The sequence below is a fragment of the Meleagris gallopavo genome, chromosome 14, assembly GCF_905368555.1.
Source record: "Meleagris gallopavo chromosome 14, MGAL_WU_HG_1.1, whole genome shotgun sequence".
In the NCBI taxonomy this organism is placed as follows: domain Eukaryota; kingdom Metazoa; phylum Chordata; class Aves; order Galliformes; family Phasianidae; genus Meleagris; species Meleagris gallopavo.
Window position 1 is genome coordinate 77,573 of NC_139417.1, and position 21,625 is coordinate 99,197.

General features: G+C 43.4%; 1 protein-coding gene across 3 annotated transcripts in view; it reads left to right on the plus strand.

Moving 5' to 3' along the window:
• Window positions 1-5,050: 5,050 nt before the first annotated feature.
• The window catches only part of DCAF1 (DDB1 and CUL4 associated factor 1), a 51,512-nt gene continuing 34,937 nt past the window's right edge, over window positions 5,051-21,625 (plus strand). For 2 of the 3 annotated variants that reach the window (XM_085236079.1, XM_085236078.1), the window contains exons 1-8: window positions 5,051-5,284; window positions 9,803-9,920; window positions 14,281-14,357; window positions 14,668-14,741; window positions 15,571-15,684; window positions 18,098-18,235; window positions 19,242-19,742; window positions 20,945-21,046. In XM_085236079.1, the coding sequence (XP_085092205.1) occupies window positions 9,811-9,920; window positions 14,281-14,357; window positions 14,668-14,741; window positions 15,571-15,684; window positions 18,098-18,235; window positions 19,242-19,742; window positions 20,945-21,046 (1,116 nt within the window). In that variant the 5' untranslated portion in view covers window positions 5,051-5,284; window positions 9,803-9,810. The remainder of the gene's footprint in view (window positions 5,285-9,802; window positions 9,921-14,280; window positions 14,358-14,667; window positions 14,742-15,570; window positions 15,685-18,097; window positions 18,236-19,241; window positions 19,743-20,944; window positions 21,047-21,625) is intronic. The other variant, XM_085236077.1, reaches the window with a different exon arrangement.

The following is a 21,625-nucleotide window of genomic DNA, read 5'->3' on the forward strand; positions in this document are numbered from 1 at the left end:
TTGAAAGGAAAAAACAAAAAAAGGCTACAGAGAAAATTTGCACCCTGAGGTGAGGCTCAATGCCTCTGTATTGTGGAAAGGAGTCTTTTGAAGCCTCAAACCGCAGTGTGAGGGGCCCAAAGCCTCATGTCAGTGTACAAAGCCTCCTCCTGCAGCCCAAACTTCTGATTTAATGACTCCAAGCATTTTATCCTCAAGAAAGGATAAAAAAGGGTTCAAAGCTTCTTGCCAAGGGCCTCATGGCCCTTTTGGTTTCGTTACTAGACTTTCATTTATTGGAATGTATCTTCATTTAAGGGCTCTGTTCAACCTCCCATTTTGGGGGTTCTAAACTCTATTTCACCATTAACATTATTTTACCACACTTTAGCAATGTCATAGCTGCAGATAGAACTGCCTCAGAGATGGCAGTTCAGTGTGCAGAGAGGAGCCACTGTTCAGGTGATGCCACTGTCTGCCAGGTTCTAGGACTCCCTTGCAGCTATAACTTGCATTATTATTGCAAGGCTACATTATCAAGCTGTGAATAATGCACATTGATTAGTAATCCTTAAATGCTCAGCATAAAATCTGTTATTTTCTTTTTATAGTATGTTGTGTCTTTGCATCCAGGAGTAGTATAAACTTCAGAAATTTTCTCAGCCTGACAAAGGGAGCACCCAGCTGGGGTGGGGTTATGGGGCTGCCCACCACCCACAAAGCAAAGTCTCTCTGCAGTTGCTCACAACGCACTGTGAGGCAGTGGCATTTTTCTCCACTGTAGGTTGGCACCTGTTGGAATCCCTTAAAGTTCAGCAATTTTCCCTTGTCCTCCAGCCTGATCTTCATGCATTCATTGTTTTGTTTGTTCAGATAAATATATGAAGCTTTGTTCTTGCTATATTCCCTTCTCACAGACTAAGACTATGAGGCAGAAAGAGAGAACATAGTCTGCACAAAAGAATGAATGAAAGAGAGAGGGAAAGAGCCCTAGGGCCTGGGCCACTGTTCTGCCTCAACAGTGCAGGGTCAGCAGCAGAACTGGCACTCTCTGAAGTCACCCAGGATCAGAGGAATTTGAGGCTGTGGGCGTTAACATCGTGCACTGGGTCTGCCTGCATCTTCAAGGTGCACAGACTCGGTGGTGCTCAGTGCTTCAGCAAGCTGCCCTGAGACATCTCCATTGCACTGGGAGCATTGCCATGTGGTCAGGGCAGCACACAGAGTATTACCAGAGGAAGTCATTCATTTTGGCTGAAGAAACATGGGCTGCTCTGTGGGAAAGGGAAACATAGATCAAGTGTCACGAGTAAATCCCTAGCACAAGTTCAGGCAGCCTGTCTCTCTTTGCAGCTTTAAACTACCTCCCTTCAGTTGATAATTTCTCAGACTTTGAGGTCTGTTAAAAGCTTTTCACTGCTACAGCAGCTTCTTCAGGGTTTCTTTCTAGGTGTGGCTGAGTTCAGGCTCAACCCAAGTGATTTATGTTCAGACTGTACAGTGGTCTGGTTCCAAATGTGTCAGCAGTTGCAGACGTGCCCTGCATATGTGGCTGCTTGGGTCTGAGATTCTGTTGAGCACTGAGAGCTGCAGAGATCACTGCTGTAGAATACAGATTAGGATTATCGGATATTGGAGCATTTACTAAGACCCTTGATGGAATTCTTTGGCAATCTAAAATGGGCGTGTTTACACACATCTACAGTGCCTGTAATTACCACAATCCACCTTCACCTTTAGGACAGAGGAAAGGTCTGAAAACCTGCCTGAAGCTTCTAGATGACTGTGAGAAGCTGAGGATAAAGCCCTGAGTTTATCTGCCCAATGCCATCTACCTGGCAGCATTCCTGTTGCATGGTCAGGATTCAAGAAAGCTGTGGGTTTGTGCCACAGCATGAAGGGTTGCTTTGCAAAACAGAATGGTCAGCCTATATTATTTAACTTTCCTGTTGACTTTTGGCTTGAGAATGCAGAATTACTGTAATTCACATGCTCAGCTAGGCTGTTACCTGCTCTTGGCAGCAGACAGAGCCAGAATCAAGGAATTTGGCACTAGTTTATTTGGGAGAGAGCTGCTTGTCTGCTCATCGCCTCTTTATTAGTATCTGTGCTGATGAAGTGCATTCTTTTGCATTTCTGTGTTCCTAAAAGTAATCTGGCTTCTCTCTACAGTCTGAGCTAAATGCTCAGCCAAACCATTGCTCAGGTAAGAGTTGGCTTATGAGCCTGTCTCTGCGATACTGAATCCATACAAAAATTTGGAGATCCTGAGGTACCTGATGACAGTCTCATGGATCCTGTGAGCATCCAGAAGAACTAGCCTGGCTGGCTGTTTTATAGTCCTTGGGGCTTTCCGAAGTGAGCTGCTTCTACTGACTTAAAGTAGCAGAGCAGTGCGCCATGGTAGCTGGATCTCTGCCAAATGTAGATCTCTTCCCAGCCCCTTCTCACAAGTACCTTGGCTGCTTTTAGCTTATGTCATTGTGCTAACTCAAAGAAAACCCATCTGGGAAGGAGAGAAGTTTTATCTTCTGCAAGAAACTTCTCTGTGCACTTTGCTCAGCCTCCTCGGCTATAGGGAAACCCAAACACTAGTTCTGTGCACACAGGAGCGAGCTTAGCTCTCAGAAGGGGCAGTAATTGTACCCCCAAAGCAGCTCCCAGCTCTGCTGCCCTCTGCATCTCCTCTGCAGACTCCTTCCATGAGTTGAGCTCCCTGACTTATTCCTATCATTCTTGGAAATGGCAACAGATCAGGCAGAACTTGAGTGGGCAATTTTTTTTTCTGAACTTTTGCATTTTATTTCTCCATCCAGATGTTGGACGGTTTTGCTCTGTGTGTGCACACTAGTGGCTCTTTCCAAGCACATTCACGTTAGCCCCACGTGATTGTTTGTAAATTTGTGCTTGTTTTGCTTTTCTTCCCTGTCCTCCCTGGAGGATGTCGGTCTGGTGCGGTGATCCTGAAGTGCCACCTGGTGACCGGACGGCCTCTTGCAGCACAACATCTGGCACGGACTGAGCACGCCCGTTTTTGCCCACGTCACCTGAATTGCAGATAATCTGTATTGGTGTCCATAGCCTCTCCACTGAGAGGAGAGGGCTATAGGGTCCCGCTGCTCTGCTTTTCCCTGCCTACTCCCACTTTCTGTCTTTTTTTATCCTGTCTATGGCAAGGAAGATAGGCAGAGCATTTGGTGACATGCTGCTTGCTAGACTGCAGTTATCCATGGCCATAATCTAATTCTTAAAGCAATATTTTTTTTTTGCACAGCATGAACATTCTTATACAGATGGTCAACAAGTGTTGCTGGGGAGACTGGGCAGTGGTGTAAAGTAGTGTAAAGTCCCTGTGAATATCTCTGCAGATACAGACTGATACATTTCTGCATAAAACAGTCTCTGAGCTGGCACTTCAAGGCTGGAAATGAGATAGGTGGTACCAGATCTGGAGCTGAGAGAGAACTGTAGTTGCTGCTCACTCACTATGTGCCCATGGGCACTGCAGGTCAGGGTGGAAGGGAGGAGAGCGCTCAGCAGAGGAGCACATTGCAGCCAAACCAACCTCCACAGCCATCCTGTGGTATGTTCTCCATTCCTAGGTGCATCTTCCCAGACACTGACCTTTCACCCCATCCCTAATATCTCCTGGGGCATTTGCAGAGGAACACCCTTTTGTTTACAAGCATCTTAGCAGGGCAGGGCCAGACCCTCCCAAAAATTTAGTTCCTGACATTGTAGGAATCCCTGGGTGCTGCCAAGAGATGATATGCGTGCTGTGTGTGGTTGCAGCATCGGCGTGGTATGCACAAGTGCTGGGGGAGGACTGAACTCTGTTACTGATCTTCGTATGCACCTCTGTGAGTCATGCAGCAAACTTATGCTGCAGAGGCTGGTAGCCTTACTACTCTCTAGCAACTCCCTGAAAGGAGGTTGTAGCAAGGTGGGGGTTATATATAATATCAGAGAATGGCTTAGCTTAGAAGGGACCTAAAAAATCATGTAGTTTCAACCCCTGCCATGGGCAGGGCTGCCAGCCACCAGATCAGGCTGCCCAGGATCCCACCCAATCTGGCCTTGAGTGCATCCAGAGATGGAGCATCCACAACTTCTCTAGGCAACTTCTTCCACTCTTCTTTTAGTTTAAAGCCATTCCCTCTTTATCAGATCATGTAAAAAATTGACTCCCCTCCTGCTCATAAGCTCCCTTCAAGTACTGAAAGGCCACAATGAAGTCTCCCTGGAGTCTTCTCCAAGCTAAACAAGCCCCACTGCCTCAACATTTCTTCATAGAGAAGTGCTCCAGCCCTCTGATCATCTTAGTAGCCCTCTTCTGGACCTGCTCCAACAGCTCTGTATCACTTCTGTACTGGGGGCTCCTGGAGTCAGCCTCTTCTCCCCAGTAACAGGGGTAGGATAAGAGGAAACAGCCTCAAGTTGCACCAGGGAAGGTTCCCACTGGTTATTAGCAGAAATTTATTCTCTGAAAGGGTGGCCAAGACCTGGGGACATGGCACTGAGGGACACGGATAGTGGGCAGGTGGGGATGGGTCGATGGCTGGGCTCGGTGATCTTAGACTTTTTTAAACGTAATGATTCTATGATGTGGGAAGGAAGCAGACCCAGAGGGCCCGGGAGACCCCGAGAACCGCTTCAGCCCCGCATTGAGCCACCCTGGAGGTGGCCCCGTGCAGCTGCGAGTGTTCGGGCACCGCTGTCCGCAGTGCCGTTCCCACGGCACCGGGCAGGAGCAGGGCGGCGTTCGGACCCCGCAGATAAGCGAAAGGAGGAGGCATAAATGCGGGGAGACGGTGAGAGCCGAGCCCTGCCGTTCGGCCCCAGCGGGCGGACAGGCGAGATGCGTCCGCGCTATCACCGCCTATCGAGGCGACGCCCGGCCGCAGCCCGCCGACAGCCGGCAATCAAGGCCCACAGCCGCGGCTCGGCGGCCCGACGTGGCAGCCCGCGGACAGCGACGTGCGAGAGCCGGGTCGCGCCGAGGGCAGCGCGGCCTCCCGAGAACTACAACTCCCAAGGCGCTCCTCGGCGCCGCTCCGGAGCAGCGCATGCGCAGACGCGTGACCTCCGCGCGAACTGCGTTTCCCGGGCGGCCGCGCGCGAGGCCTTAGCGGCTTCTCCTTCCCCACTCCTCTCGCGCCGCTCCTCGCGCTTCGTGACGCGGCCCCCAGCGTGGTGACGCGCAAAGTGTGTGCCCGCCATAGCGATCGCGGCCGCCGCGGGGTGCGCGGGGCCGAGCGCGGGGGCCGGGGTGGCAACGGCGGCGACCCAGCGGGGCATCGGGCAGGTACGGGGCGCCGGGCGGGCCGGGCCGCGCGGGGCCGGCGGCCGCGGCCTCCGGGCCGGGCGGGGGCGGGGGGAAGGGTCGCCTCGGGCCCTGCGGGAGCCGCGGGCGGGTGGGCTGCCGAGCCTGCGCGCCCCGCCCCGCGGCTGCGGGCGTCCTCGGTGACGGCGGGGCTGAGGGCGCCGCGCTGCCCTCCGCCGGCCTCCGCCCGCCGCCACTCGGCCGCCTCCTTCCCCGAGGAGCTCCGGGGGGCTCCGCTCTCGGCCCGGCTCGGGGGGGCTGAGCGCCGCGGGGCCGTCGGGAGCCTCGCCGCTGCCCGCGGTGTGGGGGAGCGGCAACGCTTCCGTGCGCGGTGCTGGGGCGGGGAGCGCGGCCCGGTGCCCGCCCGGGGCTGCTGGCTGCCGGCTGTGCCTGCCTGCCCCGGCGGGGTGGAGCGCTGGATTTGGTCTGTGCGAGCGCAGGGGCCGGGAGACTGAGTAACTGCGTGCTTTCCTCCGGTGTTGGAAGATGCTACGACTTTAAAACAAAACAACAAAGCCCCACATGACTTCCTTAATGTTTTTTCTTTTTCTATTTATTCATTTATTTATTGGGTAACGCTCTAAGTGATGCCAAGAATGCGTTGTGAGCAGCAGCCAGGTGGGAGCTGTGCGAGGTGTTCGGCTGATAAGGGGGATGAATCAAGGTTCCCCTCTGCTCAGCTGTAGCACTGTAGTGCCTCCGGTCCCCTGGTGCAGGCGATGGGAGCTGCAGTTACGCTCCATCCCAGGGCAGGCAGTGTGCTGTGCTCCTTCTCCAGCTTGGGCCTGGTTGGTTGGGGCTCAACAGATGTGGGCCACCAGCTGACATGTATCTCTGCCGTTAAACAGTAATTGTGGTGAACCGGAGATTGTTACTGTTTCCTTTTTTCCTTTCTAAGTAAGAAATTCCTCATGTTAAAGAAGAAATATGGGAAGAACATATAGATGTGCTGATCTGCTTGCTGGGCATTTAATTGGGTTCTGATTCCTAAGTTTCTCATCTGGGATTATATTATTGCATTACACTTCTTACTCGAGTGAGGTCAATGTGTGTTCGTTAAGACCTTGAGTTGACTCTATATGTGGGCACACAGATCCTCCTGGGCTTTTTCTGTTGATGAAATTTATAAACTTAAATGTGCAGTCTTTCTGCAATATTGATTAAAATGGATTTTTTTCTCCATAAGTTAACACCTTTGTTTTTATGTGTCCATTTCATTTTCCATTTTAATTAAAAGGTAGATTTTTGAGCTTGTTTCCCAAGTAACCAAAACTGTCTGTGGACTTTCAGATTTCGCAAATAGATCTCTTTTTCACCTGACAGGTTTCACACTTCAAAATGCTTATCTGTATGGCCATCACTGTGTTCAGAGCCTCATAATTCTTTTCAGCAATGCAACTCAATCAGCAGGTGAATGACCTGTTGTTTTCATGTAGTCAGTATGATACTCACATGTGCTGAGGAGCAAGAGGTGAAGCTGAACAGCTTGAGCTGTGCTCTACTCTTATGAAATTGCAGCCAGGGGTCCCTGATACTTGTATTTCTTAGCTGTGTGGAGCTGTCTGAACCTGCAGGAACTGAGAGTGCTTCTGGTTTTCTGTGTCTCAGTGACTCTGTGGCATTTTCATTTCTATCAGGCTTTTACATCTTTGGAAGAGTAAAGCGCTCACAAAACCACTTTGTTACCATGTTGGAATGCTGAGTAGTGCTCAGTAGTACATTGCACGTGGATTATTAGTGGAAGTGTTCACAGGGAATTGTTTTTGGGGTTGTAAACTTGTGTCTCTTAAAGTAACGTCCTTTAAGTAGGTCCTGCATGATTTGTTCGTACCAGTTCTATTGAACCTGTACACAATGTTTTGACAGTGTTAGGAAAAATAAAGTGTTCCTACCACTAGCTTATTAGATATATTAACTAAAATCTGTTGTGGGGCACGATTTCCAAAACTTATTAGAAAATAAAAATGAACAAGTAATGGATTCAATTCTTGTTGGAAGAGGTGCTCCCTGTTCTGCTGGTTCCTGGAAAGCAGTGTAAGGTTGTGTGTGTTCACCAGCTTCTCTGAGGGAGAGCCCATGCAGGCCTTCTTGTCCGGCAGGGCAGAGGGATTTGTGATATTTGCAGTTCAGTTCATACAATTTCTGGTCTTGGCCATTCTGCAGGGTGCTTCATTATGATTTAAGGTAGAATACTTGGAAAAAAACCAAGCACAGCAGGAACTGCTTTGATTCTTGTATTTGAAAAGACTTTTGGCTGCCATAACTTTCAATCCTTGTATATTTTGCGGCCCTGGTGTACTTGTATGGGAACTGCAGCAGTAGATGCTGCTAGGGGTAGAGTTTTTGTTGTTGCACTTTGCCACTTAGAATAGCCATGTTCCTTTGGATGCCTTGGGGAGGCGCTACCAATGCTGTGCACCTGTCAAAAGGGTGGCATTCTTATGTTTTAACTCTATTGCAGGGAGTATTGTACAAGCATCAGTTCTTCAGACCTGTGACGTGCCTGAAGTGAGATAATCTTAGAGAGCTCCAAGGTTTTCCTTTTTTTTTTTTTCCCCTTGGTTATGATATAACATGAGAACTTCTCTGATCTTCCTGTCTGGGACTTTGTTGACCTCTTGCTGGTATTGCTGGAGTAGTGTTTCTCATTTTCTAGCTGGAATAATGAAAATTCGTTAGGGGAAATAAGCTGTTCTGCAGGTTGCAGAAGAGTCTGTATAGGTCTTAGACAAGCTCTGAGGTCATGAGACTTTTTTTTCCCCATGTCCTTTGGGCATGGAACAAAGGTGTGGATGTAAGAAACGGTTGAATGCAGTTACCATTTACAGCGCTTACATTCAGAAGCTCAAAGTAGATTTTTTTTTTTTTAAATTATATGAATGTTGTTCTTCTGTGTGTTTAAAAGCTGAGAAATGCTGCTGGCAAGTGTTGAGTTAATGAAAAAAGGCATGAACCTCTGTGAGCTAGGAGCAGTTTTCCTTATCAGAGGTGTTTCGTTGTGTGCATACAATCTCAGGATGCTTTGTTGTTTGCATTAAGTTGGTGCTTTTTCTAAAGCCGCTAATCCTGTGATAAATGAATGATGAAAATGCTCTAGATAAAATCACAATTACTTCTCACCAGCTTATGCTATCTTAGGTTTTTGTTTGTTGTTTGTTTGTTTGTTTTTGTGTACTCTGCTTATATGTAGTGCTTATCAAAATGGTGTTCTTCAGACTGGGTATCTTGATGTTGCAGGTGTATTTTTCTGTCTATGGGTAACTGCAATCCCTACCCATTTCAGGTGGGTGATGTCTGCTTGCTACCCCCCAAGTAAGTGCAAAAGGTGCCGATGGGGAGGTAGGGCTGCAGGGTTGCTCATTCACTCCCCAAGCAAGGGAAGGTGTCAGCAAGTCAGGAGTAACCAGCACTCAGTTATGCATGGGGACTTCTGTCAGAATGAGCCTGGGCTGGAAAGACTTACGTGAAACCGTGGCTGCCTTATTGGTCTCTCCTTTAAGTGATTCCTGAACATGTCTTACAGGGGTTTGTGTGTCAGAACTGCCTTAAACATGACATATCTGACTTTAACATGATTTTAGCAAGCTCTTACTCTGGGTCATTTATGACAAATGGGTATTTAATCTTGTAGCAGACAGATATTGGTTAATGAAATGCTATAACTGCTTTAGAGCATGGCAGTGTTTTGAGACAGATTGTGTTCTAGTTTGATTTGTTAGTATTTCTAGTAGATTTTTATTACACTGACAGAAATTGATGCCTGGAAATTCAGAGGCTTAAGCAGAACCTAGAGTGAGAATGCCCTCCCTGAAATGGCCCCGTGACAGGTTGCTGAGTGCTGCAGGGAACCTGCTTTTGAGGATGGGGAGCAAGTCATCAGAAAACTGATACAGCTGAGCAAGTGCTCCAGCGCTTTATCCTGTGCATGCTCTTCCTTCTCCATGGACCACTGCCTGTGGCTGGGCACCTCACACAAGGGGCAGTATGTGACCTGGTCCTCCCACTGGCTACCAGCAGCCTCTCACTGTCACCTGCTTCCTCAGCAGCACAAAGCCAGGGTGATTCTTGATTCTTTCTCCAATGTCTGGCGGCATTAAGCTGGAATAAAGACACTGATGGTAATTTTGCTGCCCTGGCTTTATTGTTTCGTGAACAAATCTTGAGCAGTGGCAAAGGGTTAACTCAGGACTGTGTGGAACTGAAGGAGCATTCTGAACAGCTTTAGTGCTGAGCACATCTGGTTAGGTGTGCCTGCTTCCCATTGTGCTCAGGGTTGTCGCGTACCAGTTAAGACTTGTTCTAAGTGTGCATGCATTCCTTAATTCTTCAGGCAATGGACCAAGAGAAAACTTGAGTTGTTAAAGTGAAGTGCAACAGTATTGTGATCTTCCAAGTAGATTTTAATTTTTGATTTGGATTGTTTCAGTGAACATTGTAAAACTGTGGGATGTCTTGCTCACCTTCCTGCTTTTTTTTGTTTGTTTGTTACCTCTGCCTTAGGCTAAGCCATGACTTCAGGATCTGGGCATGTGGACTCCAAGGCTGAGCTTACTACTCTGCTTGAGCAATGGGAGAAAGAACATGGCAGTGGGCAAGATATGGTTCCTATTCTCACCAGGTGAGTTCCATAAAATAACTTCTGATATTCAGATTTAGGAATTTACTTGAGAGCAATTTTTACTGTGTTGTTTGATTGAAGGTTTTTAATAACTGGTTAACTGTTGGTAATAAAGTTTTCCTTGGCCTGAAATTTGAACTGTGAGTGTAGTATTTAAATGCATACAAACTTAGTAAGTATTTTATATTGCAAAGGTCTTACACAGTCTACATCTAAAACATGGATTTAATACTCTGAAATAGTAGAAGCCAATGGAATCATTAAACAAGTGAAATAAATTTGGTATGTTCTTCTGAAACTTCTAATTTATTGATCAAAACAGAAAGCTGTGAGAATGTGGTTCCATCGGAGTGGTGGTGTGAGGTTTGTAATTGCACTGATGTTGGACAGTTTATGTGAAAATAAGAGAGAGACACACTGGTTGGAGAGAGCCTTACTGAAAAAATTTTGCTGCAACTCATACAGCATGCTTAAAGGGAAGTTTCAGAAGTTGATTTTTTTTTTTTTAACTAGACATTGTTACACTGCCGTGTTATTGTATGTGTGAGGAAGATATTCCCTGGGATGTTTCTAGATGTGTATGTGCTAGTAACACCATTCGTTATAGGAAGTCTTCTACAAGAGGAGCATTTAAAGTATCAATTGTAGTTGTGGTTTCCCAGGCCAGACCTCTCTTATGTAATCTTGTAATGTTCTTGGTATAATTAGACAGTTACAGGAATTCCACAAAGTTCCTCCTCACAGCTCTGCTGTCAGAGTTGTCTGCCTGCTGTGTGCCTGAGGGGCTTACTGTGCTCACTGGTGCATTAAGAGCAGCCCAGGTTTCTGTACCATGCTGCTCTGTGTTCTTGGGTCAGGTGCACAGTCTTAGTGCACAGATCCTGAGCTGGCACTGGGTAGAAATAACAGAAATGTGCTGGAGCTTCTTTACGCAGACCCGTGTTATGCCTCACCTTGCAGACACAAATGCTTGCTTTTTATACCGCTCCTTAAAAATAACAGCGCGGAAGAGAGAGGTGAGCTGCAAAAAGCCAAAGCTAAATGTTTAAAAATGAGTAGGTCTCTTGAAAATCCTGAGCCATATTTTGGTGCATCTTTGTGTATTGTTTTCTGGTTTGTGTCTTGACAGAAGCATATGTGCTGCTTCCAGGATTTTTGTCACAATGATGAACACCAGAAATTTAATGTGTTCTAAGAAATTTAAATTCAACATGCATTTTCTTGCATTAATAGCTGTTTGGAACTCCTTGAGTTCCTTACATTGTTTATGCCTAAGCAAATCTGATAATCCTCCTTTGGTTCTCTAAGGTTTCTGTACAGCATGGGGAGAGATGATAGATAGTAAGAGCTTAGGTATTTTGGCTGTGGTGGAGGTAACAGGTCTACTTAAGGTAGATAGTGAGGAGATGTACCCTTGGCTCTAGCAGGTTTTACAGTGCTTGAGAGAAAAAAAGAGAAAGCCATATGTCTGTCTGGAATACAAGGTTTTAGATACTGGATAGGTTACAAAGAATTTGCTGGAAGATGTGCTAGGAATCCTCCCCAAGTGGAGCTTGTGTTAGCTGATGTCTGGAGACAGCAGTGCTCTTGCATATTGATTTAGGCTTACAACAGAGGAAGCTGTGGTCATGTTTGTTTGGTGAGTGATGTTTTTCTACTTCCTACTGCCTTCTGAGTTACTTGGAAGAAAACTTCTCTTTATGCATGAGTGCCTGCTAAAATGTGATTCTGAGGCAGCAGAGGTGAGAGTGTGAGACAATAGCAGGAACACCGTGTTTTGACTTCAGCTCCACAGACCAAATATGGGAAATGGTGTTGCATTGTGGTGTTGCAGTGTAGTATTGCAGAGCATCCTGTCTGTAGTCTGTCATAAAGGCACTGCTTTATATTGTGCCTTTTGCATCAGTGGTAGTGTTGCAACTTGAATGTCCCCACAACCTCCTTCTTTGACTTCTAAGTGAGCTAAGTTTCTGGCAAGTGAAAATGAGAATATGACTAAGTTTCAAAGGTGATCTGCAGGGACAGTTGTAAACAGTTCGGGGGGGAAAAAAAGAGTCCAAACTGGGTGAGAAGAACACCTATCCCTTATGTAGAACCTAGATCTTGCTTGCAAAGTCAAGTGGGTAGACAATCAGCTTAATATCAAGTGATTAAAGGAAATGTTGAAACCTACATAAAAGATCAGCATTTCTGTATTTGTTCTTTTTGTTTTTGTTGTTAAAACCTTTTGTGTCAGTGCCTGTGTTAAGAGATGAGAATGAGCTTTGGTAGTTTGTCAATTCTCAATAGAAATGATAGGAGAGTGCAATAAGCCCTAGATGCATCCAAGGAACTTCATAGTTACTCTTTGTGCGCTTTCAGTCAAAAAAAATTTTGTTGTTTTTTTTTCTTTTCAAAGCCAATTTTGCAGAGGCAGCGCTTTTATATTTTGATCAAATGATTGCACCTAATTGTCTCAAAATAAACACAACCACCCAAATCCAATAATCAGTGATTTGTATGTCTGTTTCATCTAGGCTGTGATAATGTTGTTGTCCCTGGAACCGCTCAGCAGCTTCAGCTGGCATGCTCTTTGACTGCCTCCCTAAACTGCATGGACTGAGGAAAGTGCTCAGCTCACTTTCCATGCTGCTTGTCAGTCCTTCCTGGCATGTACTCAGTATGCCAATTATCACCTAAAAAGACCTAGCAAATCTAGGGTTCAGGTTCTCAACTCCCCATTTGTCAGCAGGTGCCTCTCAAGCTATTAGTTCTCATTGGAAAAATGAGGAGCTGGCAATAGATATTTAAGTATTTAGTCTTTGCCAGAAAGTCAGAAGAGCTTGAGCTGTGCCACCTGTTAGCAAGGGATGCAGTTTGCATCTCTTCACATTCAGGCTTACTAAAACCCTGCAGGATAAACAGTTTGATATGACAGTTAACTTGAGATGAGCAGGGAAGTACTTTACTTGTTTCCAGTAAGCTAATTCCATGTTCTTACAATCTGGGCAGTCTTTATAACATCATAATTTGTCCTACTGGCTAGTCAGTGTAGTTCACAGGGGCAGGTTTAAGTTTTTTGCCTCTGATTGACCTTGGCAACACAGGGTGTTTTCTGGAAAGTAATAGTAATGGAACAGAAGTCAATGGCATTCTGTAAGGGAAACCTCCAGAGATTGCTGCAGCCTTTTAACCATTCTCCCTCCTTTCTAATAACTTTTACTTGCCTCCCTAGTCTGGAGATATTAAGAACTTGATTCAGAATGCTGCACTGCCTGTAGGTTCTGCACTGCAGTTCAGACCTCAGCAGGGGGGATGGAATCAGGTTGTATACCAAGGAAAGGGAATTAATCTGCTTTTGTTTTTTAAATACTGCTCTTTATTTCCCCTCAAATTTCATATGTTTGTGCTGTACCACTCCTTGGAGAAAATTAGTAGATTACGATGGGATTATTTGTTGCTTGACCTTGAGATACTATTCTTCTTGATTTTCTTTAATAGTAAATAAAATAATAACAAGGGAATAATATAATCTGTTGTGTGTATTATTGTAGCAATATGTTATTATATATTCCACATATTCTGTATATGTTTTATATATAGGTAACTACTATATTGTTCCCTTATTGTTCATTCTGAGTGAGTTGTTGCTCAGAACTTCTTGTGTCTGCTGACACTACTTCATAGTGTAGAGGGAAGGCATAATTTCAGATCAACTTCCATTACTTTGCTGATTAAAAGGATCATTTAATGTATTTTAAGGTCTCTGAGTAGGGAACTTGAGTTTCTCCTTGTACTATCCATTGCACTAGCTGACATGCTAAAAAGTTGAGCGTGGCACTGAAGAAATAAGCTAAATAGAGATAAGACACATTAATAACTTATCTCTACTGAAAATTAATATAAATAACAACAAAATTGTGTAGATAGTCTGTGAAGAAGCACCTGCCTAAACTGAATAGGAAAGTGGGTGGAGTTGCTTGCTTAGGGCTTATCCCACACCAAAAGAGGAACTGTAAGGTGAAGGGTACTGTTTAAATTCCTATTTCTTGTAATTCTCTACAGTATCTGTTGTAGACATCACCAGGACTGTAACATGAGTAAATAAGCAGTACTGGCTCCTTCAGAGCATCACACTTGTGTGTCACTGGGATGCTGATAAGGTCTCAGCATGTTTTGGCAGGCTGGTGGGGAATGAGGTACCAGAGGCAAGGCTCTTTATTCACCCTTCTGGGTGGACAGTCTGAAATCCTCTGGTAGTGCTGAATGCCATTCAAGTGAAAGCTGATAAGCTGTTTGATAGCACAGTGACAAATAGGCTAACGTGAAGAATTGCATCCATGGAGTGGATTGTGCTTATGTTTTGTCGTTCCTTCTGTAGGATGTCTGAGTTGATTGAGAAGGAGACTGAAGAATACCGCAAAGGGGATCCAGACCCTTTTGATGACCGACACCCCGGTAAGGCATTCTGAGTGGTTTTGATAGCTCTGCATCAGCTGATACATGATAATTCATATTTAAAAGTAAGCAAAATCTAGCCTGAATCTGTTCACTACTGATCAGGGTCTGGTATGACTAGTATACCTTTTAAGTAGGTAATTGCAACTAGAGGAAACACTAACTTGATGAATAGTGCATATAACTTGTATTAATTCTGTTTCTGATAAAGGTACAGCTAACTACATTATTCCACAGTCAGTCGGAAGTTAGTAGTTTAGTATTGAAGTCTTGAGGTACATAGATAAGTCTTTTCCTGTTTCCTCTATAGGTCGAGCGGACCCTGAGTGTATGCTTGGTCACTTATTAAGGATACTTTTCAAGAATGATGATTTCATGAATGCGGTAGGTTTGCTCTAAGGACTGTACCTGTCAAGTCTTCTTGACACTTTAAAGTTTTTGTTTTCTCTGTTATTTACCTCAGTACTTGTGCTTGTTTAATATTAATTTTACTGGTGGTGGGACTATTTCTTCCATAGCAGTGGCTTTTAAAGTGTGTTTAAGTGCAATTTGTTTGCTGCTGTTAGAGTGACCCGAGGAAAGGGGTAGTTCATGAGCTGTTCGAGAGTACTGGAATACATGTATTAATGATTGAATTAGTTCTTCTCAGCATTTATCAGTCTCTTTAAAGAAAGAGCAGATCCTGTAATAAAAGTTTAAAAGCCTAATTAATTTCTGTAATGGAAATTAATACCACTAATTCCAGTGCTTTTTCTGTGAATACTTGGGGATGCTGGAGTGCCTATACAAGCAGAGTGTATCTAGCTTTAGCAGGCTCAGGCAGAGCATTTGGAGACGAGTCTGGCTTTCCTCTTGCACTGCTCTACCCTTACATGAGTTAATAGCCAGAATTTGTGTTTCCCTCATCTCAGCGCACCACCTGTATCAGTGCTTGCTGCTGTAAGGTTTCTGCCAGATTGCTTACGTGGAGCTTTCTGTCTTAAACTGCAATTGACAAGCGAAAATGTATTTGATTTTGTAATGTTTTTTTCAGCTATTACTCTCGCATGATTACACTGTTAGTGAGCTGTAATTATTTTAGGCATTTGTCTTTACAAATCAGTTCAAGAAAAGTATTTAATCAGTGAACATCAGATCAGAGGGAATTCTGTTTCTCAGAGAAGTTATTTCAACTCCTGGATTTTAAACTGATGCTTTTCCTGATCTTCTCTAGCTAGTGAATGCTTATGTGATGACAAGCAGAGAACCTCCATTAAACACTGCTGCCTGCAGACTTCTTCTGGATATCATGCCAGGACTGGAAACTGCTGTTGTCTTTCAGGAAAAGGTATCTTAGTTTATAAGCTTGGCGTATTAGGTACTCCAACAGTTCATCCCATAGGAGAAACCAGTAAAAAGCAACATTTAAATCCTATCTCTGGGAGACAATCTGTTTAGCCCTATTAAAGGTTTGGGGCTTTCTAATGTGGGCTTGTTCGGCTGATAAAATCTTGAGTATTCCACAGCTTACAAAAGTTATAAGAGGACTGATTCAAACAGAGGAACTGGAATTATATATGGTGTGTTCAGCATATCTGTGGGATGGGAGGCCATGCAGAGAGAGATCTAGACAGTTGTGCAGTGGGCCTGGGAGAACCTCATGAGTTTCAACAAAGCCAAGTGCAAGGACTGGGACCTGTGTCATGGCAACCCTTACTATCGGTACAATCTGAGGATGTGAGGATGGAGCAGCTCTGGGCTGGTGAGACCTGGAGTACTGCATCCATATGTGGAGTTCTCAGTACAGAAGGGAATGTGTCTGGAGGAGGACCTCAAAAATGGCCCAAGGGATGGAACACCTTCTCTGTGAGGACAGGCTGAGAGAACTGGAGCTGTTCAGCCTGGAGAAGGTTCTGGGGAGACCTGACAGCAGCTTATCCATATCTGGAGTGCTATGAGAAAGAAGGGTGCACGCTCTTTAGTGGGATCAGTTGTGATTGGACAGGAGGAAATAGTTTCAAACTAAAAGAAGGGAGATTTAGATTGGACAAGACAGTTTCTTACAATAAGAACCATGAAGCACTGAACAAGTAGCCCAGAAAGGTGGTGAATACCCTGTCCATGGAGATGCTCAAGAATAGAGCTCTGAGCAACTTGATGTAGCTAATAAGCGTCCGTGTTCATTGCAGGGGAATTAGACTAGATGACCTTTAAATGTTCCTTCCAGCTCAAATGATTTATAATTTAAATTGATGTTTTGGGAAATGTTATACTTTAAATTGTTATTTTGTATGTTCATGAGTGAAGCAGGCAGTATAGTATGTTAAGACTTGCTGTAAGCCTGTCACCTGGTAATCCATAACTGTGGCAGAGTGATAGCATTATTCAAGCTAAATGATGAGCAAGTCATACTTCAAGCAATCTAAAGCCTGTATGCTTCACGGGGATTATCTAGAACTGTTATGGACAGCTGAATTCAGCTTCTGTATGTTGGCAAGTGTGGTTTTATAGGAATGCACAAAGGGTTGAAAGCAAGGAGAAAGCAGATTTTGTTCCTGAGCCCTGCTATCTTCATCTTTAAAAATAAATTAATGCAGTATTTTTCTGAAGTCCAGAAATCAGGTAGTACTTTATGTGGAAGTCTTACTTGAGTTCCTTTACTATTAGAAGTAGAGATGTGGACTCTAAAGCATGATAAAAGGAAGGAATAATGCATATCCTTTCTGAAGTATTGAATTTAATATGGTATCTCTGCAATCTGCTTAAAATCTAAGGCTTTGATCCAAAAAAGTTAAAAGCAAAGCAATAGGCTTCTTCCTTGAAGAATATAGTTTTTATTCTTGAAACACAAAATCTCTAGGTTAATAGAAATTTTTTAAGCCCAAAAGTGCCAACCTGAGCTTAATTTTTTGTGACTGGAAAATACATGAAATTCATTTCTGGTTCCTAAGGTTTTCTTTTTGTAGGAGGCTTTATGACAGATGTTGTTCTGGTCATAAGGACGCCCTCTAGGCCCAGTGGATTTTGCATCTCATTTTCTAATGTCATAAGAACATTTTAATTAAAATTTAATTATTATTTAATGTATAACAGACAAGTCTTTAAAAATGTGTAAGCTGGAGGTTCTTACTGAAATGTGTGTCTATTCATTATTATTAATAACTTTTTCTGTGTTGTACCTACTTCTCAAGTTATGTACAAGGTGCAAGATCTTGTCATGCTAATGATGTTATGGTATTATATATGTTTCAAAATCCAATAGTGATCTAGAGGAAAAAAAAAGTAGAATCTTTCATTCTAACAGGTAGTCTTTTAATTAACTGTTTTAGTTAACATTTATTCAGCCTTGTTAAGAAAAAATGCCTGGCAGGCCATGTTCAATCACTTCTGAGTTTTCCTGTTAAAATATTAATATTTAACTCTGTGGTTTTCTTATATGTGGATTGGTATAATTGCATACATTTCTCTCTTCCCCAATTTATGTATTTATGACTATTGAGGATTACTCTTTTGATCAGTGAGTAGTCATTAATGTAAAGAGTTCCTCTGACATCAGGAAGTGTTTTAAGTGACTTTTCAACTACTAAGCTGTTAGAGAAATGTAAGTAATATACCACTTTTTTTTTTTTTTCTTTTACTTAGTGTAACTTCAAAATCATTTCTTTGAAACCTGCCAAATTGTTGGAGATCTCTATTAGTAATACTGACAGGAAAAAAAATGCTTAACTGTTGGAATTGCTTTCTTGTTTCCTGCATTCTAGGAAGGCATAGTTGAAAATCTCTTTAAATGGGCACGAGAAGCTGATCAGCCGCTAAGGACATATGCAACAGGGCTTTTAGGAGGAGCTATGGAAAACCAAGATATTGCTGCCAATTACAGGGATGAGAATTCACAACTGGTAATGATCTCTTGATGCACACTTTCATTTACAGGAGAGATATCTATTTTTTTTTTTCTTTTTTTTTGAGAGCATGTGGTGGTACTCTCATGTATGTGTTAACGTATACATTTTACAGTGGTTATAATAATATATTCACTCAGTAGCTCATACTTTCTATCCTTTCCTGACTGAATTTGCTGAGGCTGGCCTATGCGGCCTGGTTATTCTGTTACATTGTTTGTGTTGAAAAATGCCTACGAAAACCTAAGGCAAATGCTGTACTACTTGATGGGACTCATCTTCCCAGTTTTCTTGGAGCAAAAATTTCGAAGACTTAGCTATTGCGTGTAGTAGCTTAAACACTGGGCAGAAATGAAAGTTAAGTCAACATGGAGATAACTTCATAGGAAATGTTATATATTTTAAAAAGAATCGTATTAAGAATTAACTTTTCACTAGTTTAATGTTAAATCTGTATGATGATTATCAGCAATTGAGATGACTGTCAAAAGGAAGTAGGTTAGGCAAACTTGTTTTTCAGAATGGTGTACACTGTCACTTACTGTGTCAAACCGTAGGTGAATTCTTCTAATTCTTGCATACATAAGTCCTTTAGGTGTAAAAATCAAGCTCTTAGCTTTTGTAGAACTGCAGTTTATCAAAACTCCTGCTTTGAAAGGAAATGTTGCCTTTATTCTAGACTAGACAGATGATGAAAGAGAGATGCAAGATAGTATGTGGTTCTTAATGGGTTTCAGACCACACTTCTTTCTCTTTCAGGAAAGTGAGTGAAGATTTTTATTTTATTTTATTTATTTATTTTAGAGTAAAAGCTATAGCAAAAAGGGTTGGGGTTTTTTGTTCACTTTGAAATTGTTAAATCTCTGGGGAAGTGTGTACTTCAGAATGCCTGATATTTTGTGCAATAGACTTCTTTATGTGTTAGGAGCAGAACAATGGCCAGTGCAAGTAGTATGATCAAGGCAGGGAGTGTATTCTTATGCATGCTGCTTTTGTGAAACAGGTGGCTTTGGTGCTTCGACGGTTACGGGAGTTACAGGTTACTGAAATGACCACAAAACAAGAAAACAAGCGTCCCAGTCCTCGGAAAGTGCCATCAGATTCTCTGCTGCCTTTGGATGAAGAGGCTGTGGATATGGATTATGGGGAGATGGCGGTGGATGGAGAGCAAGAAGTGGCTGGGGATATGGAGATCTCCTTTCATCTTGATTCAAGTCACAAGACCAGTAGCAGAGTCAGCTCTTCTACAAAGCTAGATGATGTGGGATTAAGAAAAAGCAAATCAGGGAAACAGCATGAAAGAGATGGCTTCCGGAAGGCCAAGCAAAAACTGGGCTTCTCCGCTTCAGAACCAGAGCGGATGTTTGTTGAACTGTCCAACAGCAGCTGGTCAGAAATGTCCCCGTGGGTGATTGGCACTAATTATACACTTTACCCTTTGACTCCTGCCATAGAGCAGAGGCTCATTCTTCAATATCTGACTCCCTTAGGGGAATATCAAGAGGTGAGCATATATATGAAGGTGGGAGGACTCTGTCAATTCTCCTGACACAACTGTCAGTGGTACTGTGAGGAAAAGTTTTGAGAGCTATTTTATTACTCACCAGTGTTTCCTAATATGATTAAGATCAGTAATGCTTCCTGAATTGTTGGCTTTCAAATTGATGAAGTCATTATTTTGAATGGTACCTATCAAGTAATACTTGAACCTGAGCCTAGCAGTTGTCTGGAATAGTAGAGCACAGTGCTAGCAATCTTATTCCTGGTCTCTGTTAATTTTGATTATTTACATGATACAGGGTAAGTCACTTGTTTGAAATGCGTGCATTTTTTTTCCTGTTTACTCCTGGGAAGTTAGTGGATTCCATCTTTAGAACTCAGAGGAAATAGTAAGCTTAAAGTGTTTTCTGCAATGGTTTGTATGTCTTCTGCAGTGTTTCTGATAAGAAATGGCAGTGTAGATGCAGATGCTTTTGAGAGCTGTTGTTACTTAAAATAGTTGAGCTACATCAGATTTAGCAGAGTGTTTCCTGCTCCTTTTTTTTTTTTTTTTTTTTAAACTATGAACTTCAGCTTAGTGTAGATCTACTGACCGCCTTTGTCTTTATAGATATTTTTAGGTGGTTTAACTGAATTTGAGATGGAGCAAAGCAACACAGTTTTGCTTTGTATTATGCACTGTATGTGTGTGCACGCGCCTTGCTTCTGTGAGAACCAGAGAAACCATTATCCCCCTAATACCCTGCATGCTGTCTGGATCACTTCATACGCCAGCAATAATAGGAAGGAGAAATAGGAATTAGTGCCGTAAAGCCATTACACACAGAATTATGCAGAGGGTTTTGGTTTGTTGCCCTGCTCTCCTTTTTTTTCTGTTCAGTTGTTGGGTAGTTGTCTTTGCACAGATGGAAAGTGGAACCTATCACCAGGGTGGTACCTGTGTGGACTTACCATAGCTGCACTTGAAGGAGTGCCTTAAGATTTCCTGTGGCAGCTGTCATGCACCTTGCTGCAGTCAGCAGATGTATTACAAGAGGTCTGTTAACCTTTATTGCTTCCTATGGATGGAACTGGTTACCACTGACCTCTCATAACAGGTATCTGCCAATAGGGGGTAAGTGGGGGGGTTTTAGAGAGTAAAAGCCAAAACAGACCTTGAATTTCCTGTGAAATGTTCAGCTAGCCTCCCAATATTATTTTTCTCAGCTATTACCCATCTTCATGCAACTGGGATCAAGGGAGCTGATGATGTACTACATTGACTTGAAACGAACCAACGATGTGCTGCTTACTTTTGAAGCCCTTAAGGTAAATTACTTCTGTAATGCAAAATTGCACTGCAAATGGGAAAATCATGGAATATATTTGCATGCATCAAAGGCATGTGCTTGCCTTCCTTAGACCTGCATGTATAGTAGGGTCCCCTAGGATTGGCTGCACTGTTTTTATTTTTATAATTCTTGGGTATTAAAAAAAAAAATTACTATTATTAGTTGTGGGTGAAGCGCCATTGATTTTCTCTGCCATTTGCTGATTCCTTTTTCCATCAAAACCTTACACTACTACTGCCCTGGGATTCCTGTTATTGCTAGGGACATTTGTGAGGGGTAAGAGGCATAAGCATCCTAATCCCAGTAGCTCCAGTGCCATCCCTGAGCCTGATGTTTGGAATCATTCACACACAACTGCTGTATCAGTTAGTTGTCACCCAAAAATATGGGAAAAAAAAATACAAGATAACCCTCTTTAAATTAAACCTACAGCACAACAATTAGTTCTTCTGTGAGTTCCTTCCTTCTTCCACAGTGACTTCTCTGGCTTCAGTCTTCCAGTATCATCTTTCTGTTTCATTGTCATTTGTCTGCAAATTTATTTCCAAGCAGGAAC